General features: G+C 36.5%; 1 protein-coding gene across 1 annotated transcript in view; it reads right to left on the reverse strand.

Moving 5' to 3' along the window:
* Positions 1 to 1,128: 1,128 nt before the first annotated feature.
* Positions 1,129 to 21,215, reverse strand: part of LOC142342958 (5'-3' exoribonuclease 1-like) — an 85,870-nt gene continuing 65,783 nt past the window's right edge. The window contains exons 28-30 of the mRNA XM_075394638.1: positions 11,454 to 11,606; positions 10,771 to 11,157; positions 1,129 to 2,092 (exon numbers count right to left, since the gene is read on the reverse strand). Coding sequence (XP_075250753.1) covers positions 1,982 to 2,092; positions 10,771 to 11,157; positions 11,454 to 11,606 — 651 coding nt within the window. The 3' untranslated portion in view covers positions 1,129 to 1,981. The remainder of the gene's footprint in view (positions 2,093 to 10,770; positions 11,158 to 11,453; positions 11,607 to 21,215) is intronic.

The following is a 21,215-nucleotide window of genomic DNA, read 5'->3' on the forward strand; positions in this document are numbered from 1 at the left end:
AATTTTTCATTTTTTATTTTTGTTTTTATTTTCTGTTCTTTTTTAAGTCTTCTGGCATATCCTACATTATTAAAGGTTTAAATCACTTTCCATGGAGGTATAAATTAATCTGTCGTTGATTTCAGGTGATACAAAAGGTTTTTAATTAGTTTGACATTAATTTTTTTCAAAAAAGGGCAAAATTTTTTAAACATACTATTACTGACCACGAAAAGTATGGAGTAACTGAAGAGCCCTTAGAGTCATTTAGAGAGTAGGGTTATCACACAAATATGTTAAAAAACACTAATGAGCCTAACAAATGACGTCGAGCACAAAAACAGTAAAAGAGGGCATGAACACTAGAACAAAAGCACTGAGGTTTGCGGATTAAAAAATAGTGGAATAAAAAATGAGCATCAGACGACGGAACAAAAAGAAAAATAAAGAGTACTGTAATATAACTACGCTCAGCTGTAGAGACACGTGCAGTGGCTATTTTGCAGAAAAACTCAAACACAACAAAACTCAAGACAAAACCTCACACTTCAAAAGTTTTCATGATTCTCGTATCTCCTTTCATGACTGACCGCGGTTAGACAGATCTGAACAAATTGAGATCGGAAAAAAAACAATTTAGTATTCTTTTAATTGTTCTGAATTATAACCGACTAACGTCGCACGAATTAATCGCAGACGAATTAAGACTGGCAAGGGTCTGGGGTAGCAGCTAGCTTCAGCTTAGGACGTTTGCCCCACTGTTTGGATGGGGGAGGGGGTTAATAACACAAGGGGGTTCAAACTTCATTATACTGCCCCAGCAGTTTTAGTGAAATTTATAATTAGGGACCAGTAGAGCTCGAAAAGAACTGGACACTATATACTTTAACAGTTTATTTATCCCCACTTTGAGAACGAAAAGTCAAATGCGTCAGACGGAAAATCGGCGAAGCCAAAAACTGCATTTAGAAACACCAGCAGGCTTCAAATAACAACAGAGCTCAAATTCGTCTGAGAGCAATTATAATTATTCCTGTTCACTTCTTCTGGATCTCTAATGGTTCCGAAAGAGGTTTCACCTATCAGCAAACATACGTTACTGATCCTTCTTGCTCCAACTTCACAATTCAGACATGCAAAAACATCATGTTCTACTCAAAATACTTTCTCAAAAGTTCAAAACGTCATATATTACTAAGCAAATATTGTTTAAGAAAAGCAATATTCAAAATAAAACAACAAAGCAATATAGCAAAATTCTTCCTGCACATGAAATTACTTCGAAGTGAGTTAAGCACACGCTGACAGCAACAACACGTTCTACGAATCCCAAGTAAAATGGTTCATCGAGATTCTTGAGGTTAAAAGTCATTGCTCAGCTGTTCTAATTGCTTGCATAACTATTCTTAAATTGTCATTATATTAATTTGGTGCAGTTGATCTATTTCATTGATCACATTTATGGTCACCTCATGTGTGGGTGTGGGTTTGTAAAACAGAAGCAGATTAACTCGTGCCCGTCTGTGAGGATTAAACGAAGCCTCTGTGGACAAAATTAAAATGATTTATTATTTTTAATTAGATCAAAATGAAGAATGGAATGGAAAACAAACATTAAATGTTCCAAGTGTAGCAATATTTTGCCACTCACTGACAACTGAAAGTAGACACAGTATTTACTGCAAATTGGCAGACCAGGAGTATCAGAATTATAGTATCAATAAGACGTTTGAGCAACTGTTTATTAGGCTGTGAACAATCTTCATTTGAAAACACTTTTCCTTACTTTGGGTAATTACATCATGCTGAACACCAAATATCAAAGACACATATAATTTTTCTGAAGTTGACTTTGTTGTTTTCCTCAACCGATGTTCGTTTTTGGAAATCTATCAGCTTGTTGTAGCATACTTGGCCTTGTTGAGACTACAGTTTTTGATAACGACACCTGATAAAACGGACATCTCTGTTGATTAGTGTGGTAAGAGAGAATTGTACATGATTAGAAAGGATTGAAAGACATGGCACAATTTTGCTGTTGTACTCTCCCACCTCCTCGTCTGTGCCCGCCTCTCCTATTACCCCTCACGCCACTAAATTGGGACCCACTCGTCTGCAAAAAAATTTAATTACACAAGGTACTTTTATAAACACAAAAGTCATTAAAACTATGAGAAAGGAAGCATTGCGGGCGTAATTAGGAGAGCTTCCTTCAAAGTCATAACAATATTATTTGAAAATCCATTTTCAAACTGAAGCCGAAACTCCATGAACATGAATTTAAATTTAATAGCAAACATAACCGACAAAAATCGGGCGAATTGCTTTAAAACGGCTGGCGCGCAGTTGCCTCCGGTAGGCGGTCAATCTCCCCTCCCTTAAGAACCTCCCTTGACGCAATTAATTTGTCTTGAAAAACTTGTTTCCGTCAATCTAGTAGAGGCAAGGTCTCTAAGGGAATAAGTAGAGGCTCAATCGTAAAAACTCGCCAGCCTAGTATTTAAGTTCCGATTTTTTTAAGAATTTCAAATTGAAAGATTGAATTTAAGACAAAATTAATGTACCTAGGACACCAGAATTTTTTCCTATAAATTGTAGCAACCCATGACTGACTACAGAAAACAGTGTTTTCTACAGTCTCATTTATGCAATTGTTTTCATTTATGCAATCGTTATGTTTAAGTTTGCTACGACTGCAATTTAACTTTTCATTTTGATAAAATAATTTTAATGTGATGTTTTATTCATCAATCCTGGGCAGATCATTGTAGACCAAAAGTTCTTGTTATCTGTCTTCTTCACGTTATAGTTTCCATAGTGCCAGTAAGTCCTTCTTATCTATCTAATTTTGTGTTAAATTCTAAAAATTTTGAGCTAATTCAAACTTGAAAATGTTCACTTAAGCATGAAGAGATTAACTCTTTCTTTCTTTCAATCGCATATGTAGAGACTAGCAACGCGCAAAGCTGTAAGAGAGCTGTTTATCCCACTCAATGCCCTACGTATGCCACGTGATTATCTCATTTTCGAGGATGAAGAACCAAATATAAGAAGGCCACAAGTTTTTTATAAATGGTGCAAACTTCCTTTTGGAGCAATTAAACACTTTACAGAGCTCAAATAAAACAAATTAAGCTAAATTAGACATCGCCTGCTGACAGCCGTAAATGGTTTGAAAAACACTTTCAACACGTACAAAACAGATAGCACAACGTATTGGGTATTGAACAGTGTTAGTGAAGTTGCCCCGACGTAAGCAATCAGAGCTGTCCAAACATTTTAATTGGGTTTAACATAATTTTATCATTAAAAAATCACTTTAGTAAATTCAATTTTAGGTGTAACAAGAATCACCGCTCAAATTTGACTTCTAAATGAAGTTTAAAACATAGCTGACAAATTGTCACAAAATCGCCGCAAAAGCTTTGTAGATCTTATGTCTCAAAAAGATATTAAACGAAACAACCAAAAAAAGAAACTTCTTATCAAAAGTTGAGATGTTATATTTTCATTAGGAATCTGTTGAACTTATTGCTGCTTCTATTATCTGCCCTCAAATAACCTTCAATTAGAGTGACCGCGCACTCACTTGACCTTATCTCTTTGAATTAAAGTAAAAAAAAAGTCAATTTCAGTGTGAGGTCATTTTTGAGTTAGGTAAGTCACGCGAGACCAAAAACAAAAAAACGCAACATGAAAAAACCTCTTCACTTAGAGTGGAAAATAACATCAAGCACGCAATTCAGTGAAAATTGCATGAACGAATGAACATGAAGCAGATTTTAAGTAATTGTGACGTCATATGTTCGTAACAAAAATCTTGACGACGAAATAAAAACATAGCCGGAAGACTCCGAAACCGACTCGAAGTACACGTTCCTTTAGGCTCCAATGAACTACTCAAAAAATAGAATGAGCCTGCTAATTAAATTTACGGAAAATTTGTTTCAATCACAGGAAACAACACGAGAACGGCCGAGAAGCATTGCTGGAAAATTAATTAAGTTCCATCAATTCTATTTTTTAACGCAGGTCAAATCAAAGTTGTAAAATATTTTATATCTGATTCAAAACCTTTCAATTGATTCTACTTCTAACTCATATGGTAGCTACTTAGAGCTGTCCGTAATTCCCCCGACTTATAGAACGATAAAAAGCGATAAAAGAAAAAACCAAAAATCTAGTATAATTTTGTGAAGTTTTGTCAAATTCGTTAAAACCGTTATAATTCTTTTCAAATCATTAAATTAATATGAAACAAACTCAGCAGAGATCAATTGAGACCCTTCATTAATGAGATTAAACAAAACTGCAAAAAAAGTAAAATCTAAGAAATCACTTATATTTTATTAAGTCGTGAAAACCAGCAATTTCTTTTTGCAGGTTTTCAACAATTTAGACTACGCTTTGTTACAACACACGTATAACCATCAAACATTATTCGTAGAAAAAAAATGAGAAAACAGCTAAAACAAGTAAAATTGCCGCACCTGAAGAAAATTCGCTCGCAAAAGTCTGTTTGAACTTTTTTCTCAATTGAAATTGAAGCAGTTTGAAACAACGTCATGCCTCACAACTACTCGTTTTTCGCTATTCAGTCGGACAAACGCTAAACAATATCAAAATAAGCAATCAAAAAAAGAAAAGTACAAATTTATATAATATTTTTCAGTAAAAATTTTGATGTATAGAAGCTTGACCTGTCAAATTAGATCAAAACTACCCCATTTTTTCAACACACGCCAATGCTAATTAATATCTATTAAAACAAAATACCACCCTAACCACTAAAATTAATACGTTCAACCAAAAAATAATACGTTCAGGCAAATATTAATACGTTCAACTCCCCGGAGGGCATAAAAAATGAAATAAGATAACAGACTACTAAAAAGGCATAACCTAAAAAGGAACAAACAACATAAACGACTAACGTCGGATGAATTGCTCTCAAACGACCAGCAAACGGTTGGCTCCATCTGTAGCTAGCCACAGTTTAGTGAGTCTAGGCTTAGTTTAATTGAAGGGGCGTGAAGTGAGCGCAGCGGGGGTATGTACCGCAGCAGGTGCGCAACGGTGGGAGGGGGAAATTTGTCTACACGAGGTCCTTATGGCCTGAACGATGTGCAGTGGGATTAGGTGCGGGGCTGATGTGGAGGCCCCTGGTGGAAGTGGGGTGGGTGGGGTCAATTTCTAAGAACCGCCGTTCACACCATAAGCATGAGTCTCCAAAACAGTTTTTGTGAATCGCATACTTGGGGAATAATGAGATGAAAGGCGCTAAGAGAACTTAATGTCCACTGGACGCTACCTTTTTATCCTATTTCTGAGAACCAAATGTCCAATGGGTCAGACGAAAAATCTGTCGAGCGAAAAATCGCACAAAAATGACCAACAATATTAAAATAATTGCAACAAACTTCGTTTGAGAGCAGTTAACAATGTTTTCTAAAAATGGCTAGTTAGGTAATTTGAGATAAAACATTTCTATTATAAGTCATCGTTAATGGGGTAATAGTTGATATCAGGCTAAATAACAGCTAGGAACATTTTCCACAATGAGATTCGACTCAGCAACTTTTTGTTTTCTGATAAGTGCGAAAGTTTAAAAAATTCGAAATTTCGCAGTCAAAAAATGTTCACAACCATTTTTTGTCTCTGGAATTTAGTCAAACTCATTTGCAAGACTTGAAAAGTTTCGTTGGCCAGTAATGATTGTATAACTCAGAAAAGGACAGAAAATATTCAAATATTTTAAAACGTATTGTAAATTATAACAAAATCTTGCTAAAATTCGTGATTATCAATGTCTTCAGAATCAATTCGTTGCCTCAAGAGACTATCTACTATCCATATTTCAAGCCTTTAATAGTTTAACCGGCTGATAAAACTCCATAAACTTGGAACATGATAAAAAATCTTCGAAAAATGTATCAAAATAAATTTTATCCAACAATTGGTAAAAAAAGACTGATTAAAATATTGATAACCATACCATTAACTCTGATTATCAAACCCTGGAGGATGTCCCTGGGCCCCTGATGCGGTAAAAATTCACAAATTAAAAAACTTAAAATTGCAAACATATAACAAAAATTGCTAAATTCGTGAAAAAAATATTGAAAAACATGCAGTTACATAGAGAAACTACGCAGTAACCTATTATCAAACACTAGATGAGGTTCCTTGGCTTTTGAGGCTGGAGATTACTAAAAAAAACAAAAAATCAAAAACTTGAAAATTGCTAGAAATTGTAATATTAAAAAGTTGAAATTTAATCTTTTTGGCCAATAAAGCTTTTCCAGTGATTTATTAGCCAGCCCTAAAAGTTTTCTGACACCTGAGGCAGAAAAAATCTGAAAAATGACAACAAATGTCAAAAAAATTTAAAAAAAAACAGTTAAAAACTTGAAAAACATTAAACTAAAACTAGAAACTATGCAGTAACCTATTATCAAACCGTAGAGGAGGTTCCTTGGCTCTTGATGCTGAAGAAGACTAAAAATAATTTTTTTTTAAAATGCAACATTATCAAAAAATTGCTAAAACTTGTTATAAAAAGTTGAAAACTATTCCATGGCCCCTGGGGCTGGAAAAACTTGAACAAGGACACTAATTGTCAATAAAAATGAAAATTTTGTCAAATGCTATAATTCGTTAAAATGTTGAAAACAATTCCACTACCACTAGAAAATATGCAGTAACCTATTATCAAACACTAGGGGAGGTTACGCGGTTCTTGAGGCAAGAATGATTTGAAAAATGGCCAAAAATTTGAAAAAATGGAAAAAATGCAATTTTTATTAAAAAATTACTAAAATTTGTGAGATTAAAAAAATGATAACAATGATAATAATGGCCAATAAATCTCATTAAGTTGTTATCACACCCGTAAGGAGGTCTTCTGGCACCTATGTCAGGAAAAACTTGAATAATCACAAAAAAATGCTGAAAGACTTGAAAAACTAGGTTGAAAAAAACAAAAAAATGAAAAATTCTTAAAACTGAAAAATTGTGAAAATTAGAATAAATTTGCGTGTTTTGATTTTGAGTACCACGCCATATATCTCTTAAAAAGATCATCAAATCACTTGTCTTCCAAAATACCTTTATCAACTTTGACTAGCCTCAGCTTTAGAATTAAAAACATGACGCAAAAAACACGAAAAATTGCAACATTTTGGGTTCAAAAACACCTAAAAATGACACTCAGCTACAACCTTCTCAGTAGTTTCACCGCACTAAGCACTTGAGGGACTAATAAACGCCGCAAAGGGCCTCTAATGGAACTTAACGACCACTGGGCGCTATCTGTTTATCCCGTTTTTTAGGGATAAACAACCGTTTTTTCGTCAAATAGGCCAGACGAAAATAAGGTCAAGCAAAAAAGCGCCTTAAAAAAGACCAACAGAACCAATTTAATTGCTACAAACTTTGAGAGCAATTAAAAGGCATCCAAAAGTGCCATATGGCTAAAATAGCTCAAAATTGAGCCCAAAAGTCAATAATGTTTATTAGCTGATCAAGAAGGCCTCCAAACCAACAAATACCAGTTTAGTTGATTGAAACAAACCCCGCTGATTGAAAAAAATCTGGAAAAGGTTATATTTAAAACTAAAACCTGCTTTGAAAAAACCACGCGTGATCAAACAAATTTTCTCGCTTAGCGCAAAACTTTGCTATTCCTACTTTTCTCGCTCTCTCAGAATGAAACTTGAACGCGAACCACTCGAAATTCTGTCTCTGCTTGACTTTTATTTCAACAGATTGACCAAAACTCCACGTGCATCATTTGCCTTCGTATAAAACACATCCTCTGAACATAGCTGGCAGATTGCCAGAAAATAGCCGCAATTGTTTCGTAGATCTGCAGTCCCAAAAAAAACAGTTAAAAAGACAGACCAAAAAATTTGTCTTTTCATTGAAGGCTGATATGTTACGTTTTAATTAAAAATCAGTATAAATTCTTGCTGCCTCTCTTAGCTGCTCTCAAATAATCTTCATTTAGAATGTAACACACCCATTTGACCTTATCTCTGAATTAAAGTAAATAAAAGTCAATTTCAAAGTGAGGAAGTCATTTTTGAGAGTGAGGTAAGTCAAGTGTGACCGAAAATTTAATCACGCAAGTGAACAAAAAACTCGCTCCATTTAGAGCAAAAAATGACGTCACGCACGCACCTCAGTTGAAATTGCATGAACGAATGAACAAAAAGCAGATTTGAAGTGGTTGTGACGTCATATGGTGGTAACAAAAATCGCGACATAAAAAAACATAGCAGGACAAGTCCTGACGTACAATTCGAAGAATTTTCATTGACTTAACAAACAACTAGACCTAGAACGGACAATGAGTGAATTGGGAAAACCATTTCTAAAAAAATCAGATAAAAAAAACAGAAAATCGATGTCAAAATGCTGCTAGTGAGAAGAAAAAACCACTAGTGAGATATGTAATTTTGATTCTAACAAAAAACTAGGTCCAGAAAGAGCTGTGAATGGATTGGGAAAACTATTTAAAAAAAATCCGATCCAAAAAATCGAAAAAAAACAGTAAAAATCAGAGTGAAATTGCCGCATGTGAACAAAAAACCACTACCGAGAAACCGAATTTTTGTTCAAACACCGTTTTCTCACTCTACTTTAAAATTAGAGCGAAACAAATTCACGCCGCAAAACCACTCGCTTTTTCGCTCCATTTTCTGTTTCGGTGTGACCAAAATCACCACTCCGATTTGACTTCAAAGATCATGAAAATGTATGAACAGATCTTAAAAAAAAAAGACAGCGCCCCAATACAATTCAAATTCTTTGAATTGTAAAAAACCAAGAGAAGGCCAAATATAGCCCCAGCTATCGCTGTGCGGCTATTAAAAATAGAAGTCACCGATTAAAAAAAGATCAATATTACTCCTCGTCGTGTCGTAAAAACCAAAAACTGGCCAATAATAGCCTCAGCTATCGCTTTTGCTATCAAACAAATGCAAAAAATTTTGCATAAGACACACGTTTACAATAATTGCTTCACTTCCAAACTTCGTTGAGAGAAATTAAAGCATAGCCCGCTTGATCAGAAAAAACACTAAAATTCCTTTTCAAATTATAAACCTAGTGAAGTAGTGTATTTCTGCTTAAAAACTCTAAAAAACAGACTGCAGATTGCCCGAGAATAGCCGCGATAGACACTTTCGGCCTTCCATGGAATTGAAATAACTAAACAAGCAAAACAGACAGATTGACCACCAATCCTTTAATAGACCACTGGATTTATAGGTTAGATTCCGACTGTCAATTTCATGACACATACGGTCTATAAGTAAAAAGTCCTAATAGAGCTTTATCAAATTTAATATTCGACATCAAAAACTGAAGACTCTAATACTAAAAAATTAGGGCATATACGTTTGGCACTACTTAAATTCACACCACTGATCTTTAACTAGTAAATGTTAATAAACATACCCGGCAGATTGCCGGAAAATAGCCGCCGTTGATTCCAATAAGCATGATTAGGATTGAAAGAAAAGATATTGAAAAAAAAGATTTTTTGTACAAAAACATTTTTTAAGTCCGATTTATTTTGATGGCATTTCGTAGTTCAACATACTTCTGTTTCTTAGAGAGAGGCCAGAGGGTTACTATCAATACCAATAAGCATTAGAGATGGTAAGTAAGACTTAAAGGAACGATGTTCAAATAGCGGGCATCTAAAATTGGGCTTTATCCCGTTTCTACTTTTGACTTCAATTTTTTATACTGACTCTGTTCATTTTGAATTGCTTTGCTGAGCAACTGATGTTCAAAATCACTTTTAGCAGAATGAGAGAAGAGAGAAACTAGCCTAGAGAAGTCAAAAAGATTTCACGCAAAATGTTGAAAAAGCGGCCAAATGAGGTAAAGCGAAACATTTTTTTTTAATTCGACGAAGTAACAAAAATAGGAGCGCTATAATAGCCGGCTGAGAAGATGAGGGCGGCTATTAAAAATTTAAAGTTCATAAAGTGAGTTCCGAAGTCATTTTTTGAGTGAGGTAAGTCACGCAATTGACCTAAAAGCCGAACAAATGACGTCACACACACAAATTTAAACTGGAAAGCAGTAGAGGTCACAAAAATTGGAAAAGTCAATGGTCGCAAGAATCATCGATGTAAAATCATCGACGAATTATAAAACCAAGATGTCCCCAATAATAGCCGCTATCGGTTCGCGTCTATTATAATAAAAACATCCGGATTGTGAACATCCAGGAGTACCGCAATACAATCACGCTCAAGTTGCAGCTATGAAGCCAAAAAAAACAGCTCAAAAATACAAGTTTACGACACTTAATTTGAAAGAAACAGTCTGAAAAGCAACAGCTCGACGGCAAAAAAACCTATTTGGGATTCAAAGCACTGAATATGCCTGAATATCTGATTAAATGATATTGTCATCAGCTTTTAAGTAAAGCATAGCCCGCAGATAGCCCAACAAAATGCCACTATTGATCAGTTGACACCTATCGATTCCATTTTCAAAACGATTGCCTTTGAGCTGAAAACTAAAACCGATACAGCAGAAAAACTCCGGTTATATCTAGTTAATTCATCAAGCGATCGTGGCACCAATTGACGTCTAATTTCTTCAATCTCCTCAGTTAACCAAAAATTCATGCAATCTTTAAAATGGCATTGAGTTGAATTTCTGCAAATTTCAACTTGAAACTTTGCGATGTTATATGACCAAATTCATTTGATAACCAATTTGGTAACATGAACGTGTCTGTTACTTCCATTGTGAAACCTTCGTTACCTGGGGATCTGCCATAGCTGTTGGATCTTGACTCAGACCTATGACTGGCATTGTAGATTGGTCGGGGACACCCAAAATACCGGGTGCAGCTCCGAAGAAATTGGACATATCAATCTGTCCGGGAATCAACACCTGGCCGCCACCTGGAGCACCATTGCTTCTCTGACTGAGCAACATAGGCACTCCATTTTGACTGTGAGGTGTGTAAAACTGCTGGGGTTTGTACAAACCAGGATGGGCTTGGAAGGCTTCGTTACTTTGGGTGAAGACGCGCGAGTTGAGGAATTTGATCATGCCTAGAGATGCCTCAGTAAGGGCCTCCAATTGTGATTGGCAAATTGGACCATCGTAACTCTTACCCATCATACTGAGACAACAGGCAAAACCCTACATCAAAAACAATTATTACTCCACTGTTCGAAATACCTTTCTTCAATCGGTCCTCGCTTGCTCAAATCGTGCAACATTCGATTTAATTTTAGAATTGAGACGCTGCAGATACATTGCAACAACCGAATGACTCAAAAAAAAAATTACGATCATTTTAGTCGCAAAAAATCATTTTTTTTTCGTGTTTTACATCCGAACAAGAATCAGTATCAGCCATTAGTATTTCTATCAGACATCAATAACCGGTCACATTCTAGCCACGCAGAGAAATCATTCCCTTATAAGTTGATTACCGTTTGGAGCTGTTGAATGTCAATAGCAGCCGGCTGATTGGGAAACTGCGTCTTGTGCTGCTCGAAAAGATCTCTGAAGGGATCACACATGTCACTCGCCTTGTCCACATTGGTCAGATCGACACCACTTGCAGACCGAGTCTCTACATGCCGCTAAAAAACAATAGTAAACTTCTTTCTGATCTTTTACACAGTATATCATGTGCAGTACCTGATGCATAATTTGAGCATGTATGATCTCGATGGCTCAGTAAGCGCAGCGCACCTTTTTATTTTTGACCTTAAAATTTTTCACATGATGAATTCAATACCCGGGTTGCTCATCATACAAATTTCCTAGTAGTCATACTAGGTCATATATGATTCCTAGTAATCATACTAGGTCATATATGATTTGTATGATTTCCTAGTAGTCATACAAGGATCATACAAAATATCAAACTTTACACTAATAAGCTTAATTTAATACGGCCTAAACAACTGACACCAGAAAAACAGGATAATTGCAGCCATTCTATAAGAACAAAAAAATATTTTTCCTTGTAATCATACTAGGTCATATATGATTTGTATGATTTCCGAGTAGTCATACAAGGATCATACAAAATTTTTTTAATGGCGCAACGCAATCGTAATGTTAAAAGAGACTTTCATTGAGAAGAACAAACACCATAAATAGCGTTGGCAAACCTTAGCAAAGCAAAAAAAAATGGATATTTCTTTGTAATCATACTAGGTCATATATGATTTGTATGAATTCCTAGTAATCATACAAGGATCATACAATTTTTTTTTAATGGCGCAACGCAATCATAATGTTAAAAGAGACTTTCATTGAGAAGAACAAACACCATAAATAGCGTTGGCAAACCTTAGCAAAGCAAAAAAAAATGGACATTTCTTTGTAATCATACTAGGTCATATATGATTTGTATGATTTCCTAGTAGTCATACAAGGAACATTAAAAAATTTCAAAAGTTTTATTTAAGCTGTCAAATTGCGTTTTTTCAGCTTCCTGTAAAACATGAATGGGGACGAAGTCACAGTTACAGCAAATCAAGAGTTCTCAGCCAATGGATTTTTCAATCCAATGAAAAAAAGTGGTTTTTGAATTAACCTTAGCCATCTCTCATTAGAGATGGTTTATTTTCACAAGCTGTATTTGAACATTAGAATAAAAATTTGTGTATAATGTAACCCATCATGTTAACCAACATGTCATTATTAAATCAGATCTTCATCAGTGAAGGGCTTTTCAACAGGTATTGACATGCGTTTTTACATAATTTCACCTGAAAGTTATAAAAACTGTCGGTTTTTAAAGTTGTTTAGGTTAATTAGTAAGCAAGGATTGAACCAAATGAGCTCAATCTAACCGCAAACGTTTGATAATATTTCTGTTGTTACTACGTACACTTTTTGCGTGGTTCTTGACGATTGGTTGTTGATCAAATTAAAAAAAAATTGAGTAAGCGCAAAATTTAGTGATAATTCATTAAACAATGTTTTGTATCTTTAAAGATATGCTATTAATGAAAATGTCTGCATGCTCAATGTTTTGGTTCAGTTTATGTTTTCTTAGAATGCATTAAGTACACGTCATAATAAATCACCATCACCTCCAAAAATGGCGAATATTCTGATTTTTTAGATGATTTCTCTTTTTAAATTGGTTCACATTAAAAAATTTACTGTATTCGAACAATAGAATAAAAATTTGTGTATCATAAAACCCACCATGTTAAAAAATTTGTCATTATTGAAGCCAGATTTTCATCAGTGAAGGGCTTTTAAACGGTTTTTGATATGTGTTTTTACATAAATTCACCTGAGAGTTTAAAAAGATTATCGATGCTTTAGGTTGTTTAGGTTAATTAATCAACAAGGACAAAACCAAATGAGCTCAACAGAACTGCAAAAGCTTGATTGTAGCCCTGATGTTAATGGATACACCTATTCAAGTGGTTCCTAATAATTTGTTGTTGATCAATTTATTAAAAACTTTGAATAAGTGCAAAGTTAAGTGATACTTCATTAAACAGTTTTTTACAAATCTTTATGGTCACGCCATTAGTGTGAATGATTATATGCTCATTTTTGCTAACACAATCTATTTGTGGACACATTAAATAACACTCATTATAATTGAACATCGATCTAAGAAATGGCAAATACTCTAATTTTTCAACTGCTTTTCCTGTGTAATTCAGTTAAACTTACAAAAGTGCTGCACTCGATCAGTAAAACTTAAATTATTGTATTAAAACCAACCAATTTAAAACCACAACACCATGAAAGCCAGAGGACTATCAATCAATGGCTATTCGACGTTTGTTGTAGTGTGTTCTCGCATAATAACAGCTGTAAGTTTAAAAATTTTTTATGTTTAAAGTGGTTCTAAGTTATTTAGTCAGCAACCATCTGACCAAATGAGCTCATCATTGCAACAAGCGCTTAGCAAAAACGCCATTAGTGCTGCTGATACCCGTGTGTTTTGTTACTAATGAGTGGTTGTTTGTAATTTTAGAAAATTTAAACGAGTGCAAAGTTGAATGAAAATTTGTTAAACAGTTTTATTCGTATCTTTACGGTTACGCTATCAAATTGTATAATTGATTGCTCAGTGTACTGCTCATTCAATACGGTTTTTGGAATGCATGAGGTAACGGCCATTATAAATGGGTGTTCTTTTCGAAAATGGCAAATATTCCTATTTTTTAACGGCTTTTTTTTTTAAATTCGGTTCAACTAACAAAAAATTACCGTATTTGAACGTTAGAATTACATTTTTCTTATCATTTAGCACTACATTCGAACAATCATGCCATAGTTAAAGCCAGATATTAATCATTGTTGGGCTTTTCATAGTTTTTTAACACTCTTTTTTAAAAAAATATCAGCTGAAAATTAAAAAATTATCGACGTTTGAAGTTGTTTATCCTTATTAATCAGCAATCACTGAACCAAATGAGCTCAACATAGGCGCAAACGCTTGATACTGACCTTGTCGTTTCTGCATACACATGCTTGCGTGGTTAATAATGAGGGGTGATTGATAAATTTGTTGAAAACTTTGAACAAGTGCAATGTTGAGTGATGCTCAATTTAACTTATTCGTTAGTATCTTTACGGTTACGCTATCGATACACATGTATGTATGCTTGTTGTCTTGCTCATTTATTCTGCTTTTTGGGGTGCATCTAGTACAAATCAAAACGTTTGGTTTTCATGTTAAAAAATGATGAATACTTTGACTCTTTTCTTTTTTTCAACTGCTCTTTCTGTTTAATTCGGTTGAACTTACAAAAATGGTGTATTCAAACTGCAGAATTCAATTTTTCGTATCATGTAACTCTGCAATTTATCAAGCATGTCATAGTGGAGGCTAGAGATCCACCAATAAAAGTTTAATCAACGTTTTTCGATGTGCACTGCTACATAATATCACCTGAGAGTTTAAAAAATTCATTATGTTTAAAGTTGTTTGCATTAATTAGTCAGCAACCACTGAACCAAATAAGCTCGTCATGGTCGCAATCGCTTGGTATTGAGCACCTAGTTACTGCTAATACGTGTATTCAATGTAACTTTTTAGTGGCTTGTGGCAATTTTAGTGTAAACTGGAAAAATACACTAATACCTCGAATTCTGTGGTGCTCGAATTTTCGGTATGATAAAACAGTTGTACTGGTTGTTTTTAATGGTTAATAAAGTGACAGTAACATGTCCAGAGTGCACCCATAGCATTTTTCAGTGCGTTTCTTGCCCGGAACATGTCAAATTTCCCCTCTGTAGCAGTGTAACTACCCATTTTGAGGTGTTTGGTACCAAATGTGAATTTTGGAGTTTCTCATTGTAGAGTTGTTCAAATGTGTTGTATTATAGCTTGTTTTACTCCTTATTAGCCGGGGAAACCGCCAAGCAGGTGGTGCATATACGTTTTCTGGGGTCTTGGTGCCGAATTTTGCCTCTGCAGGTGGTGCACACCCTATATATGTTGTTTTGGTACCAAATGTGAATTTTGGAGTTTCTCATCGTAGAGTTGTTCAATTTTGTTGTACTATAGCTTGTTTTACTCCTTATTAGCCGGGGAAACCGCCAAGCAGGTGGTGCATATACGTTTTCCGGGGTCTTGGTGCCGAATTTTGCCTCTGCAGGGGGTGCATCCCCCTGTAGGGTTTGGGGGGGTACCAAACGTGTATTTTGGAATTTCTCATCGTACAAAGGTCCAAATTTGATGTATTATAGGTTATTACACCCCTTGTTATATGTAGAAACTATTTACTAGGTGCTGAATATGGGTTTTCAGCGGTCTTGGTGCTGAATTTTGACTCTGCAGGTGGTGCACCCCCCTGTGGGGTTTGGGGGGGTACCAAACGTGTATTTTGGAATTTCTCATCGTACAAAGGTCCAAATTTGATGTATTATAGGTTATTACACCCCTTGTTATATGCAGAAACTATATACTAGGTGCTGAATATGGGTTTTCAGCGGTCTTGGTGCTGAATTTTGACTCTGCAGGTGGTGCACCCCCCTGTGGGGTTTGGGGGGGTACCAAACGTGTATTATGTAATTACTCGTCCTATATTGGTCCAATTTCGATGTCATATGGCCTGTTACACCCCTTTTCAACTGTAGGAACTAATGATCAGGTGCTGTATATAGGGTTTCAGCTGTCTTGGGGGTGAATTTTGCCTCTGCAGGGTGTGCAACCACCTGGGGACTGGGGGAGTGTAATAAAGGTGCATTTTGAAATTGTTCATTGTAAAACAGTCCAAAATTGATGTACTATGGCGTGTTGCACTCTAAGTTAGATGTAGAAACTAATGATTGGGTGCTGTATATAGCATTTCATTTGTCTAGCGGACGCATTTTGCCAATGCCTTGTGAATCATTCCAGCCCACCCCATATGCCCCATTTTGGCCCGTATTTAGGTTGTCTCAATGTTAGTTCTTTTCAGCGGTAGGTGTCTCCCCAGCTGCACGGGTCGTGGCAGCGCCCAATAATGTGATCGGCGATCATAGGGCTCAAAATTTGTAGGCTAGGGTAAAAGAAAGTTTTTTTAATCCAAATTAAATAAAGGCCTTTTCTTCAGTTGAAAGATGCACGATTTGTTTAAGCTGTATAAAGTAGGTCTGATCGGGGATTCGCATGTTGTAAGAATGAAGCCATATATACCAGGCTACATCAAAGTCATTGCTCGAGGAGGTGAACAAGCGAAAAATCTGCGAAATGATATAACAACCCGTCAAGGCACCGAGGGTAGATCAATCAAAGAGTTAACTGACGATATCAAGTCTTTGGTTGAATACGCGGACAGTATTGGCGTCAAAGCATTAACTTGCGATTTAATTCCTCGGGCGAACAACAGCAGAGGAACATCTTTCTCGGACCAGAGGCTGCTTAAAAGGATGAAGAAACGGCATATAAGGTTGAAGTTTGACTTCGTCATTGGAAAGGACAAAGTTCACTTGACGAATTATGAGGAGTTCTGGCTATACCTATATCGAAAAATTGTCATTCGTTCAATTGTTGCAATCGTCTATGATGGTTGTAAATAGAAATTAGAAAAATACTTTGTTGCTTGACTTTTAAAATTGATATGACATGACTGATAATTCTAAGCCCAATTGTGGCCTCCTGACTTATTTTGTTGTGAGTGCGATGTTGTTAACTTGATGCCTTCTAAATTTTCCTTTGACACTTTGCATTTCGATTAAAAAAACCTTTTGCAATCTGAATTCATATAAATGATCCATGTTTTGTTTTCTCTCAACCTTTAAAATCAGCAACCAGTTTAGTGAAATGAAGCACCGAGAGTGGTGCTCACCTTTCCTGTGAAGTCATTGAGCCGAAAGGGTACCCTTCTATTCGTATCTGGTGAGACAACCAAAAACAGATGAAAGATATATAAGACGCAAAAAATTTCTTTAGTAATCATTTTAACTTCAACCAGTTAGCTAAGCCATATGTCTGGTGGATTGAGCACCGAGAGTGGTGCCCACAAGGCTTGTGGCGTTGAACGAACTATCCACGGGCTCCTCATTTTTATCTCTGCTGTACAAACTAATAACACATGAAAGATATAAGACAAAAAAAATTTTCTCTAGGAATCATTTTTAAGCTCAACCAGTTAGCTTAGCCACATGTCTGGTGGATTGAGCACCGAGAGTGGTGCCCACGAGACCTGTGGCGTTCAACGAACTAACCACGGGCTCCTCATTTTTATCTCTGCTGTACAAACTAATAACACATGAAAGATATAAGACAAAAAAAATTTTCTCTAGGAATCATTTTTAAGCTCAACCAGTTAGCTTAGCCACATGTCTGGTGGATTGAGCACCGAGAGTGGTGCCCACAAGGCTTGTGGCGTTGAACGAACTATCCACGGGCTCCTCATTTTTATCTCTGCTGTACAAACTAATAACACATGAAAGATAAGACAAAAAAAATTTTCTCTAGGAATCATTTTTAAGCTCAACCAGTTAGCTTAGCCACATGTCTGGTGGATTGAGCACCGAGAGTGGTGCCCACGAGACTTGTGGCGTTCAACGAACTAACCGCGGGCTCCTCATTTTTATCTCTGCTGTACAAACTAATAACACATAAAACATATAAGACAAAAAAAATTTTCTCTAGGAATCATTTTTAAGCTCAACCAGTTAGCTTAGCCACATGTCTGGTGGATTGAGCACCGAGAGTGGTGCCCACAAGGCTTGTGGCGTTGAACGAACTATCCACGGGCTCCTCATTTTTATCTCTGCTGTACAAACTAATAACACATGAAAGATAAGACAAAAAAAATTATCTAGGAATCATTTTTAACCTCAACCAGTTAGCTAAGCCACATGTCTGGTGGATTGAGCACCGAGAGTGGTGCCCACAAGGCTTGTGGCGTTGAATGAACTATCCACGGGCTCCTCATTTTTAACTCTGCTGTAGAAACTAATAACACATGAAAGATATAAGACAAAAAAATTTCTTTAGGAATCATTTTTAACCTCAACCAGTTAGCTAAGCCGCATGTCTGGTGGATTGAGCACCGAGAGTGGTGCCCACAAGGCTTGTGGCATTGAATGAACTCTCCACGGGCTCCTCGTTTTTTATCTCTGCTGTACAAAACTAATAACACATGAAAGATGTAAGACGCAAAAATTTTCTTTAGGAATCATTTTAACTTCAACCAGTTAGCTAAGCCACATGTCTGGTGGATTGAGCACGGAAAGGGGTACCCACAAGGCTTGTGGCGTTGTGTTTATTGTGCAAACTGCCCCCACCCGCATTTAGATCCCTGTTGTATCAACCAATAACATATGAAAGTTATGAGTCGCGGGAAGTTTCTTACTTGAATTCCTGAATTCTTGAAATAGTGCTTTAATCCGCATTTTAGATCGATATTGCAACAACCTTTTTGTCCGATAAAGGAGATGGAAATGCCAAAATCCGATTGCGCTGAGAGTGAGCTGTCAAAGGCTCGGAAAATGTTGTGGCTGTTTGTGGAGAAAGGGAAACTTCAGCCTTTTCTCATTTCTTACAACAGTGTGATGTGGCCGCTGGAGCTGTCAATAAATGACAAAGTTGAACTCCGTTATTGTTGCCCGACTGACGTCAAGCTGGTCCACCAATCCAGGCAGATCGATTGCACCCTAAAGGGTGTAATCAATAAGAGCACGGGTGACGATGTCTTGAGGGCAATCAATAATGTAAAGGATGATGGAGAATCAAGCGAACATGGCCACGTTGAATCTCAACTAGATGATAAATGAGTTTTGGAAAGAATTGCGCAAAGATATGTTTACGTTTAAAAAACCCAAGAAGTATGAGTTGCTGGTCATTTTTGCTTCGCCTAATTTTCTGCTTTGTTCAATGTGAACCCTTTGTACCTACTCTGTGATACTACATTTTCGTTTAAAACAGGATAAGTTTCATTTCAATCATGTTTTTATACGTTAATTGAAAGGATTATAGCATCTCCTAGCCCCTAACAGTTTCTGGTTACTGACATCATGTGCATGTCTCTGGTATCAAGCAGTAACGTACATACAATATTTGAGTACCAAATATTTAAAGGAATTGGTTTCAAGCTTCAACCAATTAAACAAGCCGAAAGTTTTTTTTGATTTGCTTACGTTTCGGTTTTCGGAATTGTTCAAAACTGAACGATTGAATTAAGTCACAGGTCTAGTGGATTGAAGCACCGAAAGTGGTGCTAACGAGACTTGTGGCTTAAATTGAGCCACCCGCGCGCGCCTCATTTTTATCCCTGATGTATCAACCAATGACACATGAAAGATATAAGACGCAAAAATGTTCGTACGGAGATTTTTAACCTCAACAAGTCAGCTAAGCCACAAGTCTGGTGGATTGAGCACCGAAAGTGGTGCCCACAAGGCTTGTGGCGTTGAATTAACTATCCAACGATTAAGCAAAAAATCAGTAAATAATCAGTGTGAGCATTTTTAATCAATTTTGTAGATCAAAAAAGATGCGATCAAATCGAGTTAATAAAGGAATTTCGTCTCAAAATTTTGACGATTTTGACAATGATCTAATGAAAGAGGCACGGAGTCTGATGTGGGTGTTCGTGAAAAAAGGGGACCAGAATCCTATACTAATTGCATACAACAGTGTCATGTGGCCGACTGAAATGACCACTCGACAAAAAGTCAATTTGAAAAATCGCCCGACGAAGACGAAGGTCACGCTTCTTTACGAAAATAGAGAGATCGAGTGCTCTCTAAGTGTTGTCCTTAATAAGAATGCGATGTCTGATGCTATGGAATTTATACATCAGAAAATTGTTGATGCTGACGGACAATTGAGCGATGTTAGCTATTATGGATCTCAGCCGTCACCATCACCAGCCAGATCTAGCCTCAAAAAGCCTAGCACCTCACCAGGGAAACCCAAGTCGAAAAAGAGCATCACATTTGTTCCAAACACTTATGAGCCCCTCAATATCGCTCAATGCTACGGTAGAAGAAAATAGTTCTGAGAACTATTGCACGCAAAAGGACATTCGGAAACCAACCGAGAGCTCGGGTCACTTCGAAAACGATATTTCCGATATAATTGATGTTGTGGACGAGAAGTTGCGAAAGATCATTGCCGTTCAAGAGGAGCATGCAAGAAAAATAACCCTTGAGAACAACAGATTCAGGACAAGATTTGCTGAGCTGTACAAGAAACAACGGGGTGATCAAACCCCAGTTCCCGTTGTCTCGTCATCTGCAGATCCTCTGATGTTCGGAGAACTGGACTTGATGTCTCTAACTCCTATAGGAGGACCGTCTGCATTCGGACGTCTTTTAGCCGCAACAATTTTTGGTGCCGATGACAAATGTGAGCTAATCCATCAAAGGCTGGGAGTAAAAATTAGGAAGAATAACTGTCGCACTTCGGCTAATGCTGAAAAGGAAGCCCTTTTCAGAGAATGCGTAGGACGATTTTATTGCAGCGACACTGCAAATGCCCTCAAGGAAGCTGTACGAGGTGCAAATCAGTACGGCACCGACATGAAAACGAGATACGTAAAGGCAACTGAAAATGACGAGAACGTAGATCCGAACAATGTTTCAGTTTGAAAAACTTGACTTTGCTTTAGAGGCCGAGTGTGGTCTCAGAACCGAACTTTCTATTCTTTTATTTGTTTCGGCGGCTTGCTCAGTTTTGATATGTAAGTTTGAAAGCCAGTAAGTAAGCAGTGCTCTTATTTATAGCGTTGTATGTTAATTTTTGTTTACTTTGAAAGGAATTTGTA

This window comes from Convolutriloba macropyga, chromosome 7 (genome assembly GCF_964194025.1).
Source record: "Convolutriloba macropyga chromosome 7, txConMacr16.3, whole genome shotgun sequence".
Classification (NCBI taxonomy): Eukaryota; Metazoa; Xenacoelomorpha; order Acoela; family Convolutidae; genus Convolutriloba; species Convolutriloba macropyga.